The sequence below is a fragment of the Streptopelia decaocto genome (genome assembly GCF_964273445.1).
Source record: "Streptopelia decaocto genome assembly, chromosome: 5".
Taxonomy (NCBI): domain Eukaryota; kingdom Metazoa; phylum Chordata; class Aves; order Columbiformes; family Columbidae; genus Streptopelia; species Streptopelia decaocto.
Window position 1 is genome coordinate 58,804,352 of NC_138659.1, and position 24,602 is coordinate 58,828,953.

Sequence of the window (24,602 nt, forward strand, 5' to 3'; positions counted from 1 at the left end):
GCCTCGGAAGCAATAATCACATTTGCACACATCATGGCATACAAGGCAAGCAGAGCTCCTCATTCATTTTGAATGTAGGTTTATTTGCTGAACCAGAACAGCTGAGACAGCTTAAAGTAATAAATATCAGCTGACACCCCTCTGCTATTCAGCACACTAATCCCAGAAACAATACATCACTGAAAAACAACAAACACGCATCTTATCTTCTACCTGATCTGACCACAACCTGAATTCACAGTGATTAAAACTCTGCCTGCCGTTCGGGAGCTCGGGAAGGGGAAAGACGGACCGTTTCAGTGCCAGCGCAGCAAGGGTCATAAAGCAGAGTTTATGATGGGATTTACCACGGCTGGGAGCCTGGCTGCATCAAGCATATAACGAGGGCAAAAGAATGACATAGCAAAATGCAAGAGGAAAGGTGAACTCCAAGTGGGCTTGAAATATGTAAGTAGGTCACTGAACTTTTAAAGCAGGAATAGATTTTAAAATCTCTCTTCTGGTATAAGTTAATTGACAGAAAAAATCACATTTAATTGTAAATATCTCTCTGCCTGACAGGGATAAAGGGAAAATGAACATGCTCAGCTCTACGTGTGTTGTATCAAAGGAGTATGTGTAAGACACCTTCCTCATTTTCGGCCACACCACCACTACCTCTGGAGCTTCCGGTGCAGCTTCCTCAGGGGGCATGTGTTCTGCAGCGTCCCCAGATGCTTTGGAGAATAGCAAATACAATGGAAAACAACAGAAACTAAAAGGTATGTTTGCTGTTTTTCTACCTAAGATTTGAATCAGGATGGAGGGTTGGTATGATAGAGAAATCCAGGGAAGCTGCTACAAACACAAAGAGCTGCTATGGGGAAGGCACACAAGAAGGAGGAAAAGGTGCTTGAAAGAGTCAGGTCCACAAGGAGTCAACTGTTGTCATGCCTTGTCCCTACACGCTTTGTCCCTACATCTGCATGTTTAAAAGATGGTTCTGTGCAGAAAGTACAATCCCTACAGTAACATTTAGATCTTGATAGATGTCCTTGAGCTGCTTTGTTGAGACATAGAGGCATTGGCAGGTGCTCTGAGGATGGAGACGGATACGATATTAGTATTCCAGCCTCAAGTCAACCCTGGGAAAACTTAGCCAGGAAAAGATTTCAGATCTTTTAGCTTTGCTTCTCTTAGCTTCTTAACAAGCAGCTAGTAAACTTTACCAAAGCAAAAAGAGAGAGAACTCCAGGGAAGAGGATAATGCTTCTTGCAGAGAAATGCTGCTTGGCACAACCCCGCCTTGCTGCAGTCACATCTGCCGCTGTGCCAAGGGAGTTGTTCTCCAGCGCCCTTTGGGAAAGGACTGGTAGAGCCTTCCCCAGGAGAAAGAAAAAGTCCTGCTTGAGATTAGCCCACTGCTCACTTATTCTCTGCATTATCAGCTTTGCGGCTATGGGAGTGAAGTAATCTGACTTCAAACACAGCGAACAAGTCCTTTCCACCCCATAAAAAGCCTCCCAATTTCTGCTCCCCTGCAAGCCAGGGATCAGGCAAGGCCACAAACTTGTGACCCCTAATGTGACCTTAAGGACAGCAAAGCTTAATCCTTTCATGTAATCCTCTGTCTGCCATAACAAATTGGGTCAGGCAAGTGCAAAATTCTCCATCTCTAGCATTTTTGGTATGCATTATTTTAACTGTCACTTTCTTCTCCCTCTGCACAGCTAGGACTGTGCCTTCATTATCTGCCATTTCTTTGCACCTCCAGTCATACAGGCTGGCTTTTACAGGCTCCCCGAAGTACATCATCCATTGGCTCTCACACAGATGTGAGCTTTTCTTTTGTTCTCTGAGACCTTGCACCCTGATGCAGTGCTGTAGACTCCCTCCTTACCCTGCTTAAAAATCACAACACTTTGCCCTATAATCTGAAATGTGGTCACTTTTCCTTGATCAGCACCAGCTCTGCCTGCCCCGAGAGAGCTACAGTCATCAAAATTGGTTTTAAATCACATTTACAAGTAGCCCCAGAACCTTGCTAAGATGTGGAAGATCCCCATCTAGCCTGCCCTGGTTAAGACAAAACTTAGTTCTGAGGATACAACATTACTGGGGGTCCTGTTGTGAATCTTGCCCATATGAAAGTGCTGACTGGCAGCATCAGCATTAACTGAGGTCTTGGGCTTCATTCTCAACTGGGTTGAAACAGCCAGGGAGGAGAAGGCGGCTCAGCCCCTCCCACAGTCCTTTGGGCCAGACCAGCGCTGGCATAAATCAGAGAAGTTTAGTGGCTACTCTCAGTTCCACTGGCTTTTAATGGTCTCCAGGGGGCCATTATGCTTGGGAGACTCTGGACACAATATGCTGCAGCATCATTCTGGAGATGATTCCTCGGGGCAGGCTGAGCTCCTGCTGCCTTCATCAGAGACTCTTGCTTCAGACAAAAAACAAGCTGCAGAGCACAGACCGGTCCAAAGCCTCAAGTCATGTTTCATTCGCACCCTGGCCCCTAAATAACACCTCCAGCAGAGGAGTCCTGCCTGCTTTCACCCCAGCCAGCCAAGGTGGAATGTACACAGCTTTACAAGCCAAGGACTACACTTGGAGATCTGGTCGCAAAACACAACAGCAAGAGAGATGTTGTGAGGCAACAGTTCCCTTATGTTTCTCTGTTGACATCGGTGATCACCTCCCTCGCTTGCTGTCCCCATGCAAGGGTCTTGGTGTAAGCTGGTGCAGGACGTTGCTCCAGAGGCAGAGCCCCAATGGCTGTGGCATGAAGAAAAGGCTTTCCTGCTTTCCCAACTAGGGCTGAAGGATAAAATCTAGATCCAAACAGACATTTTGCCTGAAAAAAGCCTTTAAGCGGGAGGGATGCCACTCCTCCCCCAATGGCACCATGAAGTCTGATTAACAAGAGGAGTGCTGCCCGTGGTTACAGTCAGCAGGTAATGAAGTCTTCAGCTGGCATAACGGGGGCTACCAGCTGCTTTCCAGAGAACGCTGCATGGGCTTTCCAGTTAACCCAGTCACCTCTCTTCTGAGCCTGCCCAGGACATGGCTGGGCCCCTTTTCCAGAGTCCCCAATGGTTAATTTGAAAAGGGAAGATGACGATATGGAATCCCTCCTTAATTAACAGTTTTATTAAACAACCCATTTCAAATAATAGTTAACTTCTCTAAATTTATATCATTCTATTAACCATAATCTAATCTCATTAACCTTGAAATCCCCAGTCTTAACTACCCAATTCTATACACCATGGTGCTAGCAGCTAAACTAATTAAGTGACCTTCAAACTATTTGTCCTTCATGTATGTGCATTATTTATCTCTGCTCATTGCTCTTCCTTCAAGCTGTCACAAAAATCTTCCCCTATGAACTCTGTTCCTGCACATGCTCAGTACTAGATATGCCACCACTCTTCCTTTTAAATTCTGTCAGTGACGCCTCCAGTTTTACTCTCGCTAATACATTGCCTCAGCAGTGACGGTTAGCATGCTTGCTCCTTGGCTTTCATTCTGAATACCTGATGCTTCCATGTCTTCATTTATTTTGCTGTCACTCATTGTCATTTCTTAAAGAAGGCCTTGAAGCAGTGACCTGAGATTTAACTGCACATAGAGAGCTTCCTTTCTGAGCCACTGGCAGAGGTACCATAATCCTCAAAACTACCTTTCTTAATATCAGTCTTTAAACAAGTTCTTCTTTGATTCCCCTGAATTTTGAGCATGTTGACCTCTCCTTAGAGTCAGGACTGAATATGCTGTTTCTTCCTGGGCTGATCCAGCTGCAACCAAAATCCTTTGTTTTAAAAGCCATCTCCCAAACCATTTTGTTCAATCAGTTTCCAAGGGAGAGTTTGGCATTCTTGCTGTCTGATTCGACAGGGCTGGAGTTATGACAGAGGGGAAATGTAGTGGCTCTTCTTCTACAAGTTGTACAGAGTTTGTTGTGACTTCCCTGACCTTCCCGCAGTAATCATTTATGGAATAAGCTGCAGTATTTAGGGCAATGAGACTGCAGTCAACAAAGCAGGACGTTATCTTGCCTACATCTAAATTAATTTGTCTAGATAAGGATGATGAACAAAATATATAGGCCTGCAAATACTTTTATTTAGCTCGTGTCTTCTGAAAGTGAATGCAGCAGCAGATTTAATTTCTCCTGCAGAGAGTACCGGGCTGCATATTTTACTCTACTGAATGTATTGGGATGCACCGTACTTCAAGGAGAAGGCACAGTAAGGAGGAGTTATCAAAAAAGAAGTGCACAGGTCACTCCAGCGAGTCCACAGACCAGAGCAAGAAGGAGGCATTTGTCAAAGCTCATGAACAGAAAGTGCCACTTTCTATCACTTAGTTCTTCCACATGCAACACACGTCCCTGAATTTCATTTGTCACTTTACCGTCCCTTCACAGCTGAAGAACTAACTTAGACTTCCATAAACTAGAGGAGGGCCTGGAGGAGGGGAGAAGGTGGCCTATGCTGGCCAGCAACCCTGTGAACTACAGCCTTGCTTTCTTGATCATATTTCTTTAGACTGGAATATACCCTGACACTGTGCAATGCATTTCCTTGTACCACCACCAATTCAAACTGAAGATTAGAGTTGAAGCCTTTCACAAGATTGGCTGCAACATAGTTGAATTTGTATCTCAGCTAACTAAATAAAGGCCCTTTGGAGGACATAATCTACTATGTTTAGGTCTAAACATCAGGTTAAGAATTTTAAATCAGAAGAATTGCTGTACTGGCTCAGACCAATGGTCTATCCAAGCCAGCATCCCCTTTCTGGATACCAAGGGAAGGAACATGCAGGAACGGGACCCCCCCTTGCTCCGTTCTTTCCTCCCTGTCCATGGCCCAGGGTGTTCCTCATGGAAGAGCTGCCTCCAGATCTCAGGTTAATTGCCTGTGGATCTCTTGTTCAGAAATTCACTTTGTATTTTTCTGAACCAACTGATACCTTTGGTCTCCACATCCTGTGCCAATGAGATCTGCAATTTAATTATGTAACTCACAATGAAGCACTTATTTCTTTTAAGCTGTTGTCTGACTACTGCATTAGGAATGCCCTTCCTCTAGCAACATGAAAAATAATATGTAATCTATCTGACATTTTTATACCTTATTTTATAAATCCTGAATATTTTCCCACTCTCTGTCCTCTCTCTTCCAAGCTGCAAGTCCTAATCTGTTTATTATCTCTGTGTACAGATGCCACTGTGTGCTACTAATCATTCTCAATAGAGGATTCTCAAATATCTCCTAATTCTGAGCAGATATGTGGACAATATTTTTTATGAAGGTAGTTAAGTGCTAGAAGAGGTTACCTAGAGAGGCTGTGGAATCTCCATGCCTGGATATATTTATAACTTGACTGGACAAAGCCATCAGCAACCTCCTTCAGACTCACAGTTATTCCTGCTTTAAACATGAGGTTGGTCTAAACACCTTCTGAAGACCCTTCAACCTTATTTTTTTGTTGGAACCTATGATTCTACTACTACTAAAATCTTTTTAGATGGGGCAAAGGCAGAAATTAATGTCATGTTGAAGGTATGGACCCAACATGTCTTTATCCTGCTACAAAATAAATGTTTTCTGGGATGTTTCATGTTGGCTCTCTGATAATTCTCTAGCATTCGACTTTGCCCTCTGGTCTTTGATGAGCACTAAGCTGTTCCCAATGATCTGCTTCTGAGCAATGGCAGCTAATTTCGACTCCATCATTGTGTGTGTATAGTTAGGGTTGTTGTTCCTCATGTGCATTATTTTGCACTTGTCAACACTGAATTTCATCTGCCACTTTACTGCCCACTCAGTGTTGCGAGCTGCTTCTGTGACTCTTCATACTCAGCCTGAGATCTGTCTGTCCTGAACAGCTCTGTAGCATTTGCAAATAAGGTTTTACTGAATCTGCAATGAAGATAGATGTCTTCACCATTCTGTTTCTTTAAATATCAGCGAAGGGAGTACTCCCAACTGCTCGGATTGTGAGCAAATATTTCATTCATTCAGGAAAGCCTAAGAGTGAACTACACAAGCCAAGGTCCCATTTACATCACAAAGAGCTTCTGTACTGCAGGAACTGGCTACAGTGCAGGAGCCCAAAACACAGCTTTTACAGTTCAGCACAGGAACACCGCTCAGCCCCCTCGGTGGGTTTTTGGTGCCTCACATGCTGCCATTAGGAGCAGTCTTTGCCCCACGTGCAACTCTAGCGTTTCCTTGGATCAGAAAAATCGAACAGTTTCTATCTGGCACCTGGATTGAGCAAAACGTCAAACGACATTAGTAGCGAAGGTAAATCAGATTTCTAAAGTGCATACTTGCAACAGTCCAAGGGGTTAATAGTAAAAGATGATTTGTTTTGTGAAAATTATTAACTTGACAGCAGTCTCTTTAGAATAAATCAATATCTTCGTTTGACCCAGCCAGGGGGTCCTGGATGGGGAGGTGATCGCTCTCCCCTTTCCTGGGGATGGAGCAATCCCAAGGGCCCACAGCTCCCCCTCCCCTTTGCACAGGTGATGAGACACGTGCCCCCTGTGTTCTGTGCTGCAAGGGTTTGGCCGTGCTGACCCTCCTTTGTGAAGCAGCCGGTCCAGCCCCACCCTGCAGATGAACAGACAACACTCTCTCACAGATGGCCTGCTGGCACAGCAAGCCTTCTCCAGAGCCTCACCTGTACTCCCTCTCCTGAGAGAGCCGAACAAGACTGGATCTGCCAGACTCTGTCCCGGATTGTGTGTAGGTTCAGTCCCTCGGCAATCTCCGAAGCAGGGGCAGCCGTCAGCAAATCCTGCTTGTTAGCAAATATGAGCACGGGGACTCCACTAAGCTTTTCTTCGTCCAAAAGCTCAGCCAGCTCCTATATCATTTACAAGGGAGTTGGGGAGGAGTAAGATGGAGAGACGGAAGGGGAAAAAACCTTCAACCACCAGCGGCTGTCTCTAATTAGAAATATATTTAGGGCAAATGCTGGAAGAGTGTGTTCCATTGAAACCTAGATCTTATTATAAGAGAGCAAAAATGTATACAATCATCCCTGCCCAAGGTTCAAAAGCTATTTCTTCCAATTACAGGTTACAAAAATCTTCATCTTGGTCTGAAATTAGCAGTTGCCTTAAAGGCTACAACTCTGTGTTTTACCAGTCCCTGCTCCCAGGAGACCAAAACTGATGAAACAGCAAAAAAACATGTAAATTGGCAGTATGAGGAATCTGTCCTAAGTTATTGCCTGACTGGCATTTGTACTTGAGCAGCTGTTGACACCAGCCCCAATACCTTAGCTAATAATGAGTTTCAGGGTTTTGTTCCAGGTTTTATACACTCCAATTTGAGCTGGACAGGACTTTTTTTCTCCCCAGAAATCGAAATCTTCCTTCCACAAGAAAGTGCTGATGCTTCTGAAGGCATTGCCTAGCTGAAGACAAGCTAGATCAACTTTACTAGCTGGATTTTGGCTCCATATGCACAGCACACATTGGGTGGCATCTTGAGAAATGGGTTTGTTCATTCAAAACTGGGTGACTCAAAGAGATTCTTTTAATAGCCCAAATTGGAGTCTGCAGTGGATCAGCGATGGCTGAAATACTTCATGTTTAGTGTTGTGCAATGGCCTCATGCGAAACACGCACACAGTCTTAAGTCACTTCCCTATGTGAACATATGACAAACCCAGCAGAACTTGAACCTGTAGGGACTGCTGGCATTACAGACAGATGAGTTCATGAGATTTCTGTGGGCTCCTTATTCAGCTGGAAAGGTCTCATGCTCTCAGATACTGTCCTAACAACTTTCATTCACTGGCTAGAAACTTGTGGATTAAATGAGTGCATTTGGGGAGATGCTAAACTGCAGCAGAAATCTGACTCCATCCCCCCAAAAGCAATGTTTGGTTTGGAAACCAGGACGAGAGAATGGAGTTACAGAGTTGGCTGAGATTTTTTTCAACAAAATAGGTCTTTCATCTGACATGGCTTATTTATTGAAACCAAAAGTGTTTGCAGAAATCTGAGGGGTCCAGGCTGACACCACCTGACTCGGGCAATTACTCTAAGCTTCTGCTTCTTCTCACTCTCTTTTGTCCAGTGAATATTTCATTACTGATATAAAATGAAATAGTTTAAGCAGGATGAAGATTCTCCCCACCCCTAGAACAACCAACAGTTCTGCTGTCAGGGTGTGCCCATGATACGTGAGAGGTGAAAGATCAAGTGCCTCCTTCAAATTAAGCAAGAACAGAGGGCTTTAAACTAAATCTCCTATTTCTGAGGGGTAAGGCTGTTGCTCGCTATTTTGGGACCCTGTCACTTTCTGAATTTCACAAAATACAGTTCAAAAGTCCTATTTTTGTTCCACCATAGAACATAAAAGGTTACAAAATGGAAATCTTTTTTTCTGGCCAGTCCTAGTTACAAAGTTCTTAGCTTTTTATTTTTTTTTTCAGTTACATCCAAAAGACAATCAAGTCAATATGATTTCCATTTCAACTTCGTAAATAAGAAAACAGGATTCCTCAGGGTCTTGGCTTGGCAAGGTTTAAAGGACTTAGGGAAGCTTCTGCTTTCACAGTATTGGGCTCCTTTTGCTATTATTGTATAACTGTAATGAAAAATGTTCTATTTAAATGGAATTAGGCTACCTATTTTCCTTGTTTCACATCTACCAAAATAATCTGCATTGATGTTGAAAGGCAAGTCTCTCTTGAAATGCAAATTTCCCTCATAAACAACAAAATCATCTTCCTAACTTTTGTGAGCAAGGGGCACTCAGAAGCACTGAGTTACTTCAAAGGAAGCTGGGCATAAGTAACTTACCTGACCTGTTTCTTCAAACCTCTTCCTATCTGCGCTGTCAATGACATAGATCTGAAAAAGAAACGAGAGGAAAAGTTACTATTCCCAGGAGACACTCTCCTACAATATCACATGCTTAAGGGAGCTAAGCCTAATAATAACACTTTTGGGCATAAAAATCCCTGGTATTATTTATAGCAAATGTTGACAAAACTTCATGACGTTTGGAAAGGAGAGGAACTACCTCTTTTAAAGCTGGGGGGCTGAACAGCCACGTGGGTAGGATCAGAATGGAGCTGGGGGCAGTACCGGGGATGTTCTTACCATCTCCACAGCATCTGTTATCTGAAGGGAACAGGAGACTGCCTGGTATCTTTTCACATGACCAGCTTACAAGCTGAAGCTGAGCACAGGAGAGCAAAACCTGGAGAACCAGACAAGATCTTTCACCCCAGCCACCAGTGTGAGCACTGCGCTGGTGTGACTGTGCCATGCTGCCCTCTAGCAGGATGCGTCACCTCCTCAATAAGCCACCGAGGTACACAACGGTACTCAGGGGACAGGTGAATACATTGGGGACATTGAGTTCCTCTCCATCAGGTGGTTGGAGACGAGGGCAAGAGACTCCATCTTCAGCAGCCAGTTTGTCCACTAGGATGATGAAGACAGGGAGCAGCTGGCTCACAAAGACTGGCAGCAGAGTCCTGCCACCCTTTCAGGGCCGGGCACCACATCTCACGGTCCATGAGGAGGTCCAAACCGGACACCTGTTCCCTGGTATGAAGAAGGGTGGATTCCCCAGCCTGCAGGCTCCCTGCCCAGGGAGGGGGTCTCTACTTCTCCAAGCAGCATGGCACGTGCAAATATCTGTAAGTGCAAACGAGCCTTCTCAGTGAAGGCAGCTCTAGGTCTGCTCAGGCTAAAACACTCCTCAAAGGCCTGTCTAAATATGTAATTAGTAAGTCCAGCCACTCTCCTTGCCCCCAGCAATGCTATTGAAGTTCAGAGCGCACAGGTATCAAGACACATTTAAAGAAACAGAGAACCTCAGTATAACAGTCAGGCAAGAGAAGCCTGGCATCCCTTTTTTGTTGCTTGGTACGGAAAGGTTTTTGAAGGAGAAGGGCACTGGGACAGGAGACAGGGACAGGACTGGTGACAAACGCTGAGCATTTTGCTTCCAGTCTGTGCCATCCCCTATCAGCAGTGATTGAAGCTGCTAGCATGTCATCTGCATGTTCTTTGGTGGCTTCCAGGGAGCAAGTGTCAGCCTGGTCTTCAGGGAATAGATGAGCACAGCACCCCACCATCAAGATAAAGAGCATCCTTGCAGGCAGCCTCAGCATCAGACTCCACACTTACAGGATAATTTTGACCAAATAGTAGGGGGAGGGAAGATCTCTAGCAGCAATATCTAACTGTAGGCACTCCCTTAATGAGCAGTGTTAGAGTTGTTTGAAATGGGACCAAACACACAGCAGGAGAATCTGCATGCCAGGCCTGAGGAGGTAATCCAGCAGCCTCACAGACCTCTCTGCTGATCACTTGGGGTCTCTGGTCCTCCCGGGGCCGCGCTGATGCACACTGACAGCGGCTGGGGGACACGCAGCAGGGCAGGACGCAGCTGCACAGGGATGCGTCAGCAGGGCACGCACTTGGTGCCATGTGACGGAGAAAGGCCTGTGGGCACGGCGTGACACACAGCCGCTCCCCACGATGTGATCCCAGGCACGTGCACCAATACTGTATCAGCTACGCCCGTGCTCTCTGCCCCTGCCAAGCATCCACCCCCATGCACCCCATTTGGCTTAGTAAATACAGACCAAAAGAAACGAAGAAGCTGCAGGGCTGACAGTTGTGCTCTGGGCTGAAACTGGCTTGTCATCTGTCCTCTTTTGAGATATCTCAGGGGAAGCTTAGCAACACATGAACGCAATAGCTCAGCGCTACTTCTCAACTGAACGGTGGCACCTCCCATATTACGGCATTTCTCTAACTGGCAAGGAAGAGAGCTGAGTCCCAACCAGCCAGGATTTCTCCTGCACAGCTCCATTCTGTGCTAGGGAGCTATTTTGCAAGATGAGAATTGGAGACAACAGTGCTTGGGGCAAAAGCCACAAAAGCACAGCACAGCGAAGGTAAAGTATGTGCAGAGTGCCTACTTCCAAACCAGAAAGCACTGTGCCAAATAGCTGCAGGTGCCTGTCTGAATATGCAATCAGCCAGATATCCACACCTTATTTGCCTGGGTTAAGCTTCCAAATATCACAGGTGTGTGATGCAAGACCAAACTCTCATTCAAAGGCACCTGCATGGATCTGAATTTGCAATCACTTCCTGCTTTTTAATACCCTTTAGAGGGTCCTTTCTGCTTTGTGCAGCATAGCTTAGGAAAACACAGAAGCAGTGGGTCCTAGGAACTGTAGCATATCTCATCTCCACCTTCCTTCTAAGGCCAGGGCCACACAAGAGCCTGTTTCTGGCTGTGGTGCTCAGTAGCACAGCTCGCCAGTCTGAACAGCCATTGAGTACACTGTGCTGGAGAAATGGAGCCCGAGAAAAAAACTCCCATAAAGTTGGGTGCCTCCTCTGAGAAACAGGCCAAAACAAAACATGGAGTAAGTGGGCTGGGCAGAAAGTGCAAGTGGTGGGACTGGATGAAGAAATATAATATGAAGGATATTTAGGCTCAATTTACAGAGGCACAACCGGTACCAGGTTTGTCAGAGGGTAAAATTACTGGGTAAAATGGGGCTGAAGACTGGCAGAAGAGACAGAAGGAGCGTCATCAGCATATACCTGATCCCACTTTTGGTGTGTATGCACATAGCAAAGAACTGCACTAACATGTTGACAGCTCCCAGTCTAGGACTGGGTGTCAGCACAGAGTACAGGCTGGGGAGCTCAGATCCATGTGTGCACCTTCTGAATTCCCACTATCACTTTCCCTAAACTGATTCTGCTTCTATCTACCAATTTTGTAAGAAAAAAAGTTTTCTCTGTACATTGCTTTACCTGGGGTGGGAGGAGGGCAAGGAAAAAACCTGCTTTAATCTCCTTCAGTCTTCAAATTCACCTTTATTTCTCACCTCCCATGCAGCACACACTGGGAAGGGGAGAAGCTCACAGGCTGGTGTAGCTCATTGCCTTTGCCTGCAGAGTTCCAGATATTGTTTTGTGGTTGCTCAGCCTGAGCAGCTGTCATAGCAGGTACAGATCCCCTAGCTGCTGCTTGGCAGTGTTGACTTTGATCTGCTCACCTACTGCCTCCACACCACACACAGCTGCAGAGCTTGCACTCAATGGGTGCAATCACCTCACAGCCATGCCATGTCCCCCTGCTCAATGGCCACAGAGAAGCATACGAAGCTTGTCCTGCTAGTTTCTCAAACCTAGATCTTTCCCCTTGGAAGATCTCACCACTACTCTTTGCAAAAGAACCAACCAGGTTTATGCTGTGGTGGCTGCCCTCAAACATCAGATTTCAAATTAAGGCTGCAAAAAGGGGGATCTGTACAAGATATTCCTGCGGAGTTATTAGCCCTATTTAAATAACAGCTTCACTTGAACAGTGCTTTCTAAACCTGCAGGTGCAGCCAAGTACTTCAGGACCCCGACAGGAGCCTTGGAGCAGAGTCCTATTTCTAGTTGCGCTGATCCTTCTGTGGAAATGCACTGAAGCTCCGAACACATTGGTGAGTACATGTGTGTGACAGGAGGGAGGAAGGGTGTCTTTCTGAGAGAGCTTCCCACTTTCCCACAGGAGTCCTGCAGACCTTGCTTAGAATAGCCTTTTCCCTGCTCCCACAGGCAGCATTGCTTGGGGTGGGGAGAGTCCTGGAGGCCCCAGCCTGCCTTCATCCTGGCACATGTGGCTGCACGTTAGAGGTGCTCTTTGAAACTAGTCAGGACACCACTTGGAGGGTCGCAAGGTAATGTGCTCTGGTATGGAAACACAAAGGTAAAATAATTGTACTCATCTGTAGCTAATTGTAAGGTAATTGCAGCTAAGATATCAAAAACACTAAAGGACAGTCTTATGATTAAAGGACCAAAGCAAAATACAAGAGTCTCTCTGTGTCCCTCTGCCAGAAGCTTTCCTATCTGATGCCAGACACAGCATGTAATTCTGCTGTGCCTCAGTTTCTCCAAGTAGAAAACAAAGGTACCATACTGACCTACATCTACATGAGGCTTAATACACTAATGCCCATGATAGGCCTTCAGAGTCTCCAGTGAAAGGAGCCATAGATGGATAAACTACAAGTTATTAATGTTCTTTCATCTGAAGGAGACTTAGATGAGAGGAATGCTACTGGCTATAACGAGCACCATCCTGTCAAAGAAAAAACAGGCAACTGAATAATTTATCCAAATATCACTGTATTTTTCTTACTGCGCCCAACCAATCTTGCCATTCCACTCCGAATAACTCCTGTTACAATGGCAATGGTGTTGCTGAGGACTGGGACATTACATTACTTGTTCCTGAATTTCTGGCTGAGACCTTGGAAAGCCATTGCATGAACACAGCATTCAACTGCAGCCAATACTCACAAGGATATCAGTATTTTCAAAATAGTTCCTCCAGTACGGCCTGATCTTCCTCTGTCCGCCTATGTCCCATACGTTCAGCTTGAAGCCTTGAGACTGTACGCTTTTGATGTTAAAGCCCTGGAAAGAGCAGAAACAAAGCCACATAGAGCACAAACCTGAATGGCTGGATCATGTTCATGGGCAGACACCAACACCTTATATATCCTATGCCTGCAACATGCAGCAAGATGGGCCAGGCAGCCACAAAGATGGATCAGCTGTGGGAGAGGCCCTGGCAAAAGTGAACACAGCAATCAGTTTTGCCAGTGTTCTTGGGTCAAGGGTTGACGCTGTCATGGCTACAGAGACATATGATGCAGTTATGGCCCTGCGAGGGATCAGCAGGGTGGGTGCAGGAAGAGGTGGGAGAGCTGCAGATAAGGAGAAAACAAGGGAACTGTGAGAAGCAGGACTGAGCTTGTGAAAGCTGAGAAGACAGTCCCAGCTAACATGAAGCCAGAGGTCTCAGCTCAATTCGACATGACACAGCTAATGCTGGGCTTAAAAGAGCAACAGCTGCATGTCTGAAGGGTCCATTTCATCAATTAGAGCACCAATTGAAAGGGCATTCAAGTAGAAAAACAGGATGTGGCGTGGGCTGGCAACATGCTGCCACACCACCCAGGGGACTGGGGCTTGGAATCGGGGTGTCTAGGCTGTGAGCTTTGGGAGGCAGCTGCAGGGTGGAGGGAAGCATCTCCCATAGCTCTCTAGCAACCTCCTCTGGTCAACACAGGGGACATGCTGCGGTGCGTCTGATGGGAGACATTGCTTGCCCCAACCCCAAGGCTCAAAGAAATGGGACCAGAGGCATCAGACAGGGAGTGATGGAATACACAGGACCCTTGGAGCTGGCTGGGTGAAAGATGCAAGGAGACAGGGGCTTGCCCGATGCTGCAGCATCCCCTATACATGGCCCCTGTTTGGAGAAGACAACAGGAACAAAGTCTCATCCATCTAACCCTAGCATGACCCAAAAGCCTTCTGCAGAACTCCTTGGCACTCATCCACTTTTGCACCATCTGACAGACCTGGCCTGATGCACTCTGGCTGCTTCAGGGAGCTTCCTCTTATGCAGCTAAAACACAAACTTAATGGTGCACCAGGCTCCAGTTTGTCCCCCTTTTACTGAAATACACTGCTGAATCATTAGTGCTTTGTATAACAAGGCAGGTGGGACCACAAGAACTGCCTTGGGCAGGGAAAGGCCTTCCTCACCTGTGTTGGCGTGATATGGCTGATGTCCTCAGATGCCAGCTGTTTCAGGAGTGTGGTCTTGCCTGCATTATCCAGTCCCAAGAGGAGGATTCTCACCTCCTGGTCTGGGGTGCTTTTCAATTTACGCAAGATTGACAGTAAACCCTAAATCCGCAAGAGAGATGGCAGCTGTTATTTCCCCCTCTTACTGTTTGCCCCCACCATGCCATGCCCTCCTCCCTTGAAATGGGTTTTGTATGGCAGTGGGTCCCATGACACCCTGAACCCCTTCCTGCAGTCCCTATTCCCATTTCCTCTTCTTCTCCCCCCTTGCTCCAATTTTCCTTCATCTCAGAGAGTACCGACGAGGTCTCAGACTGCACAAATGTCGCTCGGTGGAGTGCACCAGTGGCTGCACGGCTCTTGTCACACAGCTGTTTGGCATTCCCTGTGCTAGGAAGACAGTGCCTACACATATCATGTGTAGGACCTGCAAACCTTGTGAGCTCTTCATTATCTTCATCAGAGGGAAAACCCCATTAATTTAATCATCCTCCTAGTTAACTGCAGGTTACTGTGTACCTGACAGAAGTTCTTTTCATTGTAACTCCCTGATCATCTCAAACCCCGTTTATCTGTCTAAAACATGCTGGACCCATGGGGCACGTGCAGTTCTGATTCTCAGGATGTAGCACTTAACTATCTCAGATCACCACACATCCTCACTAAGAAAAGCACAGTGGATTTCAGTCATTAGCCAGGCTCATCTCTCTGAGCTGACAGTATCACTCAGGATTAGGGAACAGAATATGCAGGTCAGCTCATTTACAACTGTGCACATTACAGCAGCACACCCAAGCTTTTGCCAGTGCCACCACTCAGAGACCTGCATCTCTCTAGACTGGCCGGAAAAATATTCTGGATCCTGGCAAGAAACCAAGAGATGCAAATCACCCTGCTGCCACCTACCCCTCGCTGCCCAGCCCAGCCCCACAGGAGAGGGGCAGTTGCAACCAAGGGCACAGCAGCTGCCTGGGTGTCCTTGGACACGTTGCCATGCTGCTCTGCACCCCCCTGCTTGGCAGGGATGGCTCCTTGGAGCCTGAGCAGCACACACCACACTGAGACCCGGCCTGGGGACACAGATGGTCTTGCAACTGATTTGCCTCAGCAAATCCAGGGAGGAATACACCTACAGCCCTTTCTGGAGCCCTCAGGACTCCTGCTCGGTCTCTCCCAGACAATTCCCATGTCCTGAAGGGCAATGGCAAGGCGTTTCTCTTCAGCCGACTACGATCCAGAGCCGGGAACAAAGTTCAAGTATCAGCACAAACCCAGGCCTACGGGGGCCCATCTCTCAAGCTTTTTTGTTCTCCCATTTGCAAACTGGAGACAATGCTTCTTGTGGACCTGCAAGGCTGAATCAGTTAAATGTCATGAAATGCTTTGTTGCTATGAGGAACTACACCCTCTAAATATTCCTGCTGGGAGCCAAGGACTATTTGAGCCATGAAGGTTGCTCCCAGTTCCCTCCAGATCAGGGCAATCGGAAACCTGTCCTCAAGACAAAGAGCCGCAGGACATGGTACAACTGTCACCACTGCAACGTGTCCCCCGTCTGCAGCAGAGTCCCCCTGCCGACTCCTGGGGAGCCCAACTCAGCCATTTGGAAATCACCACTTTCAGTCGCTCGTCACGTCGTTCTGAGATGTGGAATGCTTTGGAAAGGACGCAGTGCTACAGGTCACGATGCCAAAGCTTTCAATAGAGCAGGATAAAAACACACTGAGATTCAAATGCACGTGAGATTCAATCCACCTCTTTAAGCATTTTTGATTTGCAAGTAACTTATCGGTTTTCCATTTAATTACCAGACACAGCTCAAAATACATGCACAATGTGTAAGAAAAGGGAGAAAAGAAGGAACTTAGTAAAACTGGGTTTCAAGGATATTGGTAGAACGTTGCAGGATGCCACTGTTGCCGTGCTTTTAAAAAGCACTGTGGAAAGCTGAGGTTCAGAAATTCAGAGCTTGCACAAGGAACAGCAAAACTGCAGTCTTACAGCCCACTAAGCGGGCTCAGGGTATCACCCATTTCATAAACAGGCTGGTAAAAAAAAACTGGGAATCTAGGGCTCCTTCACAGATCTGTTAATCAGGAGTGGACTCCGCTTGATAGAGGGTGCCGTGCCTGCACAGTGCGGGCACAGTAAATCCCCAAACTGCTTTTAGCTGAAGTGTACAGGCCTGTAACATCACGTGCTGAGCCCTGAGGGAGCAGATGTTCACAGCTGGCTCTTGCCCATGGGCCCGTAGCTAATGAATTTGAAGGGCTGTGCTCAGTGCAGCCAGTCACTGCAAGCCCTCCCAACCCAACAGCTCACCTCCCCGGGTGCAGGGCCCAGCCCGTGTTCTGCCCCCATGTTGGTGTGTAGTTCCACACGTCTGAGAGAAAAGGAACAGCAACAAAAATATCTCTAATGCTTACTTGTTTACATGCATGTCCTAAGTGCCCTTGACTTCATTAAAAACCACAAGTTTAACCGCATGACTAGCAACACACATTTTCTTTTCACCTGCAGTCAAATTTACAGTTGTGTTTGTTGGCTTGTAAATCTATGGATTTCAGCTTGGTGTGGACAGACCCCACAGGGGAAGGAACTCTAAAATTCACACATTTTCCCTCCTTTCCAACAAACCACTGAATTTCCCATTCTTATGGGCCTGACCCAAAGCCAACACACACCAGCCAAAGTGCTACTGCCGCCTTCAGAGAGCTCGGAATCAGGCCCTATTATTTTAGTTTATTGCTCACAGTTAAAGAAAGAAGCTGTTGAAATGCTAATCCTATTCACAGCACCACTTGCTAAGAGCAGAGCAGCATATCCCAGAGCAGATCAGGATTAGGAGCCTTTATATTTCAGAATTCAACTCCAAAATACTGAGCGCAAAGAAATGTATTACAAAGTATTGCTTATCTACCACGGAGCAATTCTCAGGGGTCAGGAAGAGGAACAGTTGTAAATGTTAATAGAGCTTCTCCCATTGTAGACAGATGCTATTTCTGGGCTAGTATGACAGCCTACGAGAAAACGATCAGCATCGTTCCATATTCTACTCAAGTGACACTGCTGCATGGCTGATCACAGGATTATCTGGGGTAGCCAATAGAAGAGAGGATATATATAGAAATAAAAGTATTCTCTAAGGTATAAAGTAAGCTGATTTAAAAGGCTGAAAGACAAGCAAGCCAACACAGAAAAGTGGACTTTATTTCAGTAGCTGCTGGCATAGGTTACACGGTCTGTATACACAACTTAAGAGCCAAATAATAGTACTGGCTACTATGATTGTTACTACTTTGTGAATATTATTTAAAACTTGCACCCAGCATCCTCCATTTAGTTACTGAAGATTTAAGATTAAAAAGAGCTATCCACAGATAGGTTTCTAACGTTTTTATTTTTTTCAACTGGTCTTATGAGCACACTGGCTAGGAAGACAGAAAGCATCTCCTGACAGCTTAGTAGACTGGAAAAAATAACCCAGCCGAGTTCCTTGCTGCATGTCACTGCTATGTGGGACAAGCAACCCTTACTGCACACATACTGATGGACAAGCATCTCTCCGCTTGCAAACACAATGCTGAAACACCTTGGGCTGATCAGAGTCAGAAAGCAACCCCTTGTTATTGACAGGAGATGTCAGGTAGAAAGCCGTGAAACGGGAAAATTCGGTACCAAGAGGATGCTCAGAAGCAACAGGAGAGGAGCAGGCCATTGAAGTGGAGCAGCAAACAAATGTCTTGATGCTGAGACTTCACCCACAGTGAGGAGGGAGGACACCCAAGACACCTGCCTGGCAGCCAGGCCAGCAGCACTCGCCCACTGGGGTGTCCAGGGTGAGGAGCAGGACAAGTCTCAAGCAGGACGGTGGAGACATTCGCTGGCTGAGGAGCTGCAGAGACAACGCACGGGAGTATAAGGGCAGCGTGTCATTTGCACAAAACTAAACGGACTGCGGCATCTGTAAGAGAGAAGGGAACTGCAGATGCTGTTCAGATAATGAGCAGCACAGCGTGGCAGCGTGCAGCCTTTGAGTAGGGCAGCCATAGAGAGCAACTCAAGGCTGGGCACAGTCAGCCAGCAACTGCTTCTTGGTCACCTCTGGGTTAAGCAAACTATGTTTTATATCAGATCGGCTTGTTTAAAAACATCTTTGTCCTTGGTGGAGAGGGTTTTCTTTACAAGCACCATGAGGAGACAGACTGATGGGGTCAGCAATGAGGACACTGCACTTTCCAGACAGTGATTGGGGGCATACAAAATGAAAAAAAAAGACTCCTGACAATTACTATGAAATCAGAGTGGGGCATTAAATTCAGAGATGCAACTAAATGGGCAAGAGCACTCATAAACACATCGAGCATGAAAGCAAAGCCAACCATCTTATTAGCATCCTTCAGAAAACAGGGATGTGTGGTTTTATGAAAGTATATCATTGCTAGGTTTAAAATACCCAGTGAATTATCAAAGGACTTTCAGCTATAGCTGCATGCAGTAATCCTATTCTCTTAAAAAAAAAAATACAGACATATATAAAAATACAGTGACATTTATAGTCCTAGCTAAGGGTTTTGTGGGTTTATTCAGCTTTAAATCCATGCTGTATATGGGTCTTTTGAACTACTTGATGCATGTAACTACATCCTGTACCACAGAAGCCGCTGAAAGGAAGATTCACTTTATAGGCCAAAGCAAAAATTGGTTTGGGACAAACAGAGCATTGAGATAATCTGTTTAAACATTGTATCAGATTGGCAATATAAAGCCATAATGGAAAGAACAATTTCCCCTTGTACCGAGGGCTGGATACACAGGGCATGGATAAAGCACAGCCCACAAGCCGCTGTGGAGCACAGTTGATTCCTATTAGTAAAGGGAAGTAAATGTTTTCTGTTTATCAGCCACAAAGCTCAGATAATGAATTCAAAATAAAACCACCCTCAGACATTAGCAATTGCTTATCTACTAGATGTGGATATTTACCTAGAACCAAATCAATTCATGGAGATGCAATACGGCCACAAAGCTCAGCACCTCAGCCTGCTGCTGTGGCCACATCTCCCCACCCTGCACAGACACCCTCCTCCCCACTGCTGCAACCACACGTCACTTGTCTTCACCCTCAAGGTCCTTCCCAACCAAGCCTGTTTGCTGGGGAGGTGATGGTTCCTGTCTCCCCGCAGTTCATGATGCCCCAGCACTGCCAAGCTCTGTTCTCAAACCTTTGTCCCTTTCCTACACCCATGGGAGAAACTTCACAAAATATCCATAAAACCATCCCAGGATTCTCCCGCTAGTTCCTCCTCTGCCACACCTACAGTCCTTGATGAGGTTTAGGCAGTGAACATGACAAGTTTGAACCTGTCTTGGGCTCTCCTTGCTTCTATTGCTCAGTTATCTCTCACCTGAGACAACTGTACTTCCGCGGTGTGGGGAACATCTCTGTTCTCCCTGCACAGCGCTTAAAACAGCTCTGGCCCACAATTTACTTTTAATTAAGCAACATGGCAGCAGTTCTCTGTTTTTAAAGAGTAAGTTAGAGGGTGCACGTGATGGTTTCAGAAAGTCACACAGGAAAAGCTGCCATGGGGGAGGATGCGGGGCTTTGTTGAGCCAAATATCCAGCCTTCAGCAGTGGATATTTGAGGCTACATTCCTTGTCCAGGGTGCAATCCTATGCACTCAGAGCTGGAGGAGGGGAGTCCTTCCTGACAACTGCACTGATTAGCTGGTGCCCTGAAGAATGACGTCTGATTACCTTCCTCTTCGGCTGCAGAACTGCAAATGTCACTAATGGTCATAAAATCACACAGTCTTTCAAAATACAACCAAAGTAAATTAATCTATTGAGCATAGTTTATTCAATACTTCTTACTCTGGCAAAACTCCCGAAAAATCATTTGCTTGCTGCGTGTCTCCACCATATGGAGCACTCAACACAGACTTTCTTTCCTGAATTGAAATCCAACATTTATTTGAGTCAAGTCACCTACAGAGTTCTTCCAGCGCAAACCTACTAACAAAGTTTTCTGTCAAAGAGGTCGCACAGTACTTTCTGGTTTGGTGTATTAACCAATACCAGCATGAATCCTCCTTTCATTAATTAAAATCAAACTCCTCTGGTTTTAGCAAGTCTGAAGGAAGCATTATGCCCTCTGAAGGCATTATGCCATCAGAAGAGCTGATGCCCAACCAGACAACGTCAACAGCCTTTGTCTGGTTGCAGAACTTTTGCAGAACCTCACAGTCCTGGCGAGTTGCTGGTATACTGCCCTATCTGCAGGTAGTTTCTCATACCAACATCACAGTAATTAGTAAAATAACCCAAAAAATTACATGGAACTGTACTGGGAATCTAAAGCAGTAAGGCACTACTAAAGCTCTTGGAAGCATTATTTTTTTTTAATGGGGCCATTTTAAATACAGCCTTATTGCCAAACAATGAGGGACAAAGGAAGAATTCTGGGCACTAGGTACACCTGTAGCAGGCAACAGGTACATGCTGGTTTTGCTAAAAACATGAACTCAAGACCAGCAGAAAGATGCCTGACTATGCATTTAGCTATGCTGGTATTTCATCCTCTCCACCAGATCTGCCTAGTGTCAGCTAGACACTCCACGACTCAGTTTCCTCAACTAGAAAGCAGGGCCATGCTTTGACAACCCTGGTTCTGACATGATGATGTCATCTTCAATCAACGGTTTTAGAAAAACACTGGCTATCCTCTGGCCCCACTATCTATCAATAACATACCATCTCAGTAAAGATTATTATTACAGTGACGAGGAAGCCACAAGCTCTGCTTCACACAGCATTTCCTAAGCTTTGGAAAGCTGCATATCCTTTCATGTAGCAGCCTCCCTCTGCCCTTGCTGTGCGCCCACCACAGATGCTGCTTAACGGCGCCAAAGACTTCAGTGCTCCACATCCCTCATGCTCTGCAGTTTTATGGCTCATCTTTCTCTCCGTGCTCCACCTATGACCTTCTACCACCCCTGCCCCATAGCTGTGAGAAATGCTGGTATGCTCTGCAGAAGGAGACACTTCCCCTCTGTACTTACTCACTTGGATGAACACTGAAATAATTTAAACCTCAGCATTAACCCTCTTATCACTGGAGTTGGAGCAGTCAGTCAATGAAAGGGGTTTAAGCACTTCCCAATGCAACCATGATATGCCAGAAACATGCTCACGGGCACTACCATGGCTCAGATGTCAAGCAGTAAATTGTTACATCAAGCTGTCTGGTTCATTTCTGACTGCTGACCCACACCCTCAGGCTGCCGTAGCTGCTTTGGATATATTCACTGGTGTTTCAGACAGTTTTCACCACTAAGGATTATTCTGTTTTAGTGAAAGTTGAGAATCTAGAGAGACAGTGCAGAGCTATGCAGTCCTCTGCCCAGCCCAGCCAGCCCACTGGGCACCCCAAAGTGCCACCCACCCTGCCCAAGAGGTTGCAATTCAAAAAGCAGCTCCCAGAAATGAAAAACAGACAAAGAGGCAGTAAAATGTTGTATCAAGTAACATGAACACTGGAAAACACCCAGTCCGCCCTCTCCACACACAAAGCGCTTGGATAACAGCAGCCAGATCCCAGACTACACCAGCTTATCGGGACATCACAAGGCAGAGGCGCAGATTTGGCCAGCAGCAGCTGCAGGCCAAATGTGTCCCACAAAGCACTGCACTGCTGGAGGCAGCTGCCCTCATCTTTACAGCAGATGTCATCCTGTGATGGCTTTGGTGTCTGGTGTGACACGCTCCATCATCAACTGATCTAAAATAGAGCAGATCCCACAGGCCTTATCTCAATCTCTTTCTCTGTGGCCCAGCAGGTGGGGACGCAGCCAGAATTAACCCAGTGAAGATGAGGAGCTGCTTTTGTAGCTCTTGCTTATGCCGCCTGCCGTGCTGTCCACTCGCATGAACCCAGCTTGTGTCCAGAGGGCTCCTGGATGAAACATGGCTTTGCCCTTGGGAAAGCTCTTTCCCCATGGCTGTTTCCTTCTGCCTGTGCTCTCTGCATGTGCTGCATCCTTTGGAGCAGCTCCCACACCTACCACAGCTCTCACCACCCCTCACCTGGCAGCCCCAACTCTTCCTTCCAGTCCTGGCTGGAATCTGCCAGCATTCCACTTGTCCCATCCCAGCTACTCTGGCATCTAAACCCAAGTTGTTTCCAACACCCAAGTCCATCATTCAACTTTACCTCAACCTCAACTCAGAAGACACTACATCCTCACCACCCTGCCCATCTCCCAGCATTGACCTCCACCCTAACCAGATCCTTCGCTGCACCCAAGACCCAAACTCCTCCTTTCAGTCCACATTGCTCACTGTCAATTCATTCCTCCCAGTGAATGCTTCTTTCCTCCCCAGGTACTCTCTTTATCTCATCAGCATCAAAACTTCACTTCCAGCCTTTCCCATGGTGTATTCTTACCTCTTCTTTTCAGCACAGACTGTCCCTCATCTCCCCAGCCCCTGGCAGACCCCCCCAGAGCACATAACATCCCAGCAAACTACTCTAGCTAGCCAATGTTGACTGGGTTTTCTCTGTGACTCACCAGTCTGTTCATCCCACCCAACTGGCAGGTTTCTTTCTGGCTCTGAGGACTCTGCCTCAGTCCAGTCCATCCCTGAACACCCAACCCCTTCATCCAGCCTTTCTTTGCCATGACTGAACTCCCCTTCTAAGGCAGTTTGTCAACAACCAGCCCTTCCACATCAGCAAGCTCTCCTATAGCCAGGATCCAAGACATTGGGGTGGCCACCTCCCACCTTGGCTGGATTGTCCAGTGTCCCTTCAGAGTCACAGATGCTGCCAGGCCCTCCATGGTACTCAGCCCCTGAACAGTGTCCTCCATCCTTGCCAGGTTTCTCCATCGTTCCTTCCCTCCTCAGGCCAAATGGGCCACTGCCACCCTGCTCCCTAGCCCTCCTGAGCACCCAACACTCCATCACACCTTCAGCACCTTGACTGAATCAACTCTGATGTAGCTGAAGATGTCCCTGCTCATTGCACAGGAGTTGGACTAGATGAGCTTGAAGGTGTCTTCCAACCCAAACAGTTCTATGACAGTATAACTCCAGGCAGGCTGATCTCTCCTCAGCACTGCCCCCCCAAATCCCCTAACATCCTAAAGCCTCCCAGCCCCTACCAGGACTCAACTCAACCCCATTCTTTGGGTCCCACACAGCCTCCAGCTCTTGACAGAACCCCAGCCAGGGTTTCCCGTGGCTGGAAGCCCCAAATTTACACTGTCCCCAACCCTAGCGGCATCGCTTTGCCTAAGTGCCCCAGCCCCCGGGGACCCAGGCCCCTGTGCCCTCCTGACTAGAAGCCACTGTCTAACCAGGTCCCTGGTGCCCCAACCCCTCCACACTATCCCCCGGTGGGCAACCTCAGTGCCTGTGATCCCAGGCCTGTCAGATCCCCCAGGTGGCTATCACCAGCCCTCATGGTCCCAGGCTTGCCAGATCGCCCCCCGTGGATCCCGTCCGGGCACGGCGGCCCCACGGCCCGCGAGATCCCCGAGTGGGTGTCTCAGGTCCCACGACCCCACGCTCCCCCGGGGTGGGCACCCCCGGCCTCAGGCCTGCCGGGCCCCTCAGGTGGGCATCGCCGGCCCTCCGCTGCCCGGCGGGCCCAGGCTGCCCCGGGCCGTCTGCCCATGCCGGCGGGCCGCGCGTCCCCGCCGCGCTCCCCCTGGCGCCCCCCGCCCCACTCACCATCCTCTGCGCGGCCCCGGGGTTACCATGGGCAACTGCGTCACACACACGCCGCCGCTACGCACAGCGTCAGCGCTTCCCGCCGTACGTACGGAACGTGCCGACGGCGGGCGGGAGGGGCGGGGCTAGCTGCGGGCCGTGGCGCTAGGCCCCGCCCCCTCAGCCAGCGCATGCCTACAAAGGGCCGCCCTGCCGGGAGGGGACGGGTGTGGT

General features: G+C 47.4%; 1 protein-coding gene across 3 annotated transcripts in view; it reads right to left on the reverse strand.

The window, feature by feature from the left end:
• The window catches only part of ARL3 (ARF like GTPase 3), a 31,502-nt gene extending 6,974 nt beyond the window's left edge, over nt 1-24,528 (reverse strand). For 2 of the 3 annotated variants that reach the window (XM_082053973.1, XM_082053972.1), the window contains exons 1-5: nt 24,390-24,528; nt 14,609-14,752; nt 13,352-13,468; nt 8,816-8,866; nt 6,679-6,864 (exon numbers count right to left, since the gene is read on the reverse strand). In XM_082053973.1, coding sequence (XP_081910099.1) covers nt 6,679-6,864; nt 8,816-8,866; nt 13,352-13,468; nt 14,609-14,752; nt 24,390-24,392 — 501 coding nt within the window. In that variant the 5' untranslated portion in view covers nt 24,393-24,528. The remainder of the gene's footprint in view (nt 1-6,678; nt 6,865-8,815; nt 8,867-13,351; nt 13,469-14,608; nt 14,753-24,389) is intronic. The other variant, XM_082053974.1, reaches the window with a different exon arrangement.
• Nucleotides 24,529-24,602: the final 74 nt, after the last annotated feature.